Genomic DNA, 3,261 nt, shown 5'->3' with positions numbered 1-3,261 from the left:
CCAAAAGTTGGGTTAGTCCATATTTGACCCAAAGTTGGGTTAAAACAACCCAGCATTTTTTAGAGTGTAGGTACAAGAAAGATCCAATTGCAAATCAGCATGCAAATATTATGACATTACTTTGATTACATTTTGAAGGCTTAACATTCTATCAACATCTTTAATCATACATTTCTTGAAAACTATAAGATTTACAAAGACCAAAATCAGGTCTATAAAGATCCTATATCAACAATATACATGAACTATGCAACTTGACTGGCGGAACATCATTTGAACAGACATGGGCTACGTTCACACTGTCGATAATGTTCTTTTTAGCAGCATCATATGACCCCTTTAAATTTGGGTGGAGAGCGGAGTATTTGAGTCGCTCGCAGAACACAATAACTGACGGGAGCGGCTCTGGTAGAAAACTGACGGGATCTAAAAGTTTTAGATGACAGACACGCAGCTCACTTCTCAGTCTCTGTAAGTTACCGAAAACACACATGAAAACACGTAACATGCGGTAGACGTGCGTTTGTGCTGCTCTCTCTCGCACTGTCGCACTCTCGCACTCTCCAGTCCTGTTCCGTTCACACAGCGCGTGTGTTCCGAGAATGCGGTTGTGAGTCCTTAAAATTTACAGGTGTGAGTTCGGTTACAGAATGCGGTTGTCACACCCGTAAATAACCATACTGTGTGTGAACGGAACCGTATTAAGGACTCAAATACAGGACTGACAACCGTATTCTGCTGCTGTGTGAACGTGGCCATAAATTACAAGAGATATGAAACAGAAAAATTTTGCACATTATGCAGTTCTTACAAAATTTTAGATGTGAAAATAAAATTTCTGTGCACCATGTGCAAGAGAAAATACAATGATGGATTTCTCCATAAAGATAAAGCCGAACACAGAGTTCTTTCTGTGATTCCTAGCTAATTAATCTTTCACTACATTTAAGGTACACTGTATTTTTTTCTTAAAGTTTTCTACCAATTTAAAAAAAGTAGAACTTTTGAAAAATATTTTTAAAATGTACACTCAACTGGAGAAGACTCCAGTCATATTTTAGAACCTAGAAACATTTGTTTGATTCAACATAAAGTGGGTTCAACCTCATGGTGGCCACCATTTTAATTGTACTACCCACTGTATACTACCCACTATTTTCAGTACTCACCTATTATCAGGCACTATTAGAAAAAAAAAAAATCAATAATGGTTGACAAATACATCTGTGAATCCAGTATTTCTACAACGGTATCAGTTACCCAAAAAATTCCACATCTATAGGTGGCAGTATAATGGATCAATGGTGTATCTGTCATTATAAAAATGTACTTGTAGTGAATGTTGCAGCACTGTAGAATGCAATACAACATTTCACCTGCACTAAAACTACATAATATAACAGCTATGATTCATAAATTATAGCATAGAATAAATACTCCTATTGTTTTCATGTTAGAAACCATATCTTCCAGCAGAGGGATGATGCTTAATTAAAAAAATAATAAATTGTGTGCCTATTGTGTGCTATATTTATTTTCATAAAGCAGAGTGCACTTTAGCCATATTTACAATAAAGCACAACCATGACCAGAAAAATGTAAATGAATAAAAAATAACCAAAAATAAATAAATAAATAAATACTGCAACATGTGTTATTTGTCATTAAATAGCTATATTTCTACCTTGGAGGCAAGAGTGGCCTTGTCATTTCATTGCATTCAATAACCAAAAGAGCACAGGCACCTGGACCATTCATCCTGACAATACTATTCCATTATTTAAGCTAAGGAGTCCATCATTAACCATACAGAGGCTGATTTCTGCATCCGTGCATGAAAATGACTGAATGGGAGCGGATGAGAGCTCATATACAGTGAATTGTGATGCTGAGGGGGTGTCTCTCGAAAGTGCTCGGGACCCATCTGTTGACGAGAGCTGAGAGCAACACCTCTGAGAACAAGCACAGGCGCTCACACAAACACAGAGGGAATGGTTTCACTGCCACTCCATCTGGTGTACTCGACCTTCTGTTCACTATATGGCAAAAACTGTCAACAAGGCACAGGGTGTGTGCATTATAAACTAACAACAGTCATATAGATCCCACACAAGCTACCTGGAACATAAAGAGCCACACTAGTGAGACAGCAATGTCAGGTGTGAGATAAATGGGTGTATAGACAAACACACACACACATCATGAACAAAACCTGCATGTGTCTTTACCTCTGAATGAACTCTCTCATGAATACAGGGAAACAAAAACATACACAGCTTGACATACAATGCATCATCAAGCTGACAACATGATGATGCAGTGTTTCCTCAAACCCGCGGTTTTCAGATTCTAGGGCTCTATAAATATACTGCAGAGCGCAGTAAGACCATAACATGTATATAAAAATATACAGAAAATTATTTTAAAATATTTTAAATTAAAAATTTTTTTTATACATTTTGTTATTTAAGTTTTATGCTATTGAAGTTTTATGTTACTTATGTTCTATAAGGTGGATTGAATTTTTATTGCCTTACTTTTTATTTAATTTGCAACAGTGTGCTGAAAACTTACTTATTTCCTCCCAGGATGGAGCCTTTAGGGGATTCCTGCTCATAATCCATCTGTAAATCCTGGAACAAAGAGAAAGAATGTCATAGAGTATTTCTTCACCTTGAGATTCAAAAAATGCGGGACGCAGGTATGTTTACACAGAGCTTTGGCTACATTCATGAACATGTTAAAAGATGCATGTAAAGAGAACATGGATGGTAAGACAGGTGTGACATGGTGCTGGTACATCAGATTCAGCAATTATAAACTCTAGGTTATTTGTTTATAACTAGTGTCGTTTACAATTTAATCCACACATGCAGTTTCATAATGGTTTTAGATTTCAAGGTCTATTAGTGAGTGAAAACAATGGAAGAGATGATGAGATGAGCATTCATCTACAGTGTATTAGCTCTACATTAGCAAGCAAGCACACAGCTCTTGCCACAATCATCTTTGGTTTCTTTTCTTAGTTTGTCAGTTTTCATTAGATGCTTTACTTTTTGGGCTCTGAAACCTCAAAAGATATTTTGAAGAATGTTTTCTGCATTCAATAAAAGTTAATGGGGTCCAAATCAACATTGACTTTCCTTGTATACACAAAAACACAGAGACATTTTTCAAAATATCATCTTTTGTGTTCAGCAGAAAAAAAACAAAAACAAATACATATACGTTTGATATGACATGAGGGTGAGTAAATGATGG

The 3,261-nt window shown here is 36.2% G+C and overlaps 1 protein-coding gene across 5 annotated transcripts in view; it reads right to left on the bottom strand.

The window, feature by feature from the left end:
- The window catches only part of LOC107695069 (mitogen-activated protein kinase kinase kinase kinase 3-like), a 65,169-nt gene that overhangs the window by 11,457 nt on the left and 50,451 nt on the right, over positions 1 to 3,261 (bottom strand). For all 5 annotated transcript variants that reach the window (XM_016494858.1, XM_016494862.1, XM_016494861.1 and 2 more), the window contains one exon: positions 2,575 to 2,633. In XM_016494858.1, coding sequence (XP_016350344.1) covers positions 2,575 to 2,633 — 59 coding nt within the window. The remainder of the gene's footprint in view (positions 1 to 2,574; positions 2,634 to 3,261) is intronic.

The sequence above is a fragment of the Sinocyclocheilus anshuiensis genome, unplaced genomic scaffold (genome assembly GCF_001515605.1).
Source record: "Sinocyclocheilus anshuiensis isolate Anshui unplaced genomic scaffold, SAMN03320099.WGS_v1.1 scaffold26, whole genome shotgun sequence".
NCBI classification, from domain to species: Eukaryota; Metazoa; Chordata; class Actinopteri; order Cypriniformes; family Cyprinidae; genus Sinocyclocheilus; species Sinocyclocheilus anshuiensis.
This window is presented reverse-complemented; position numbering and strand designations above follow the sequence as displayed.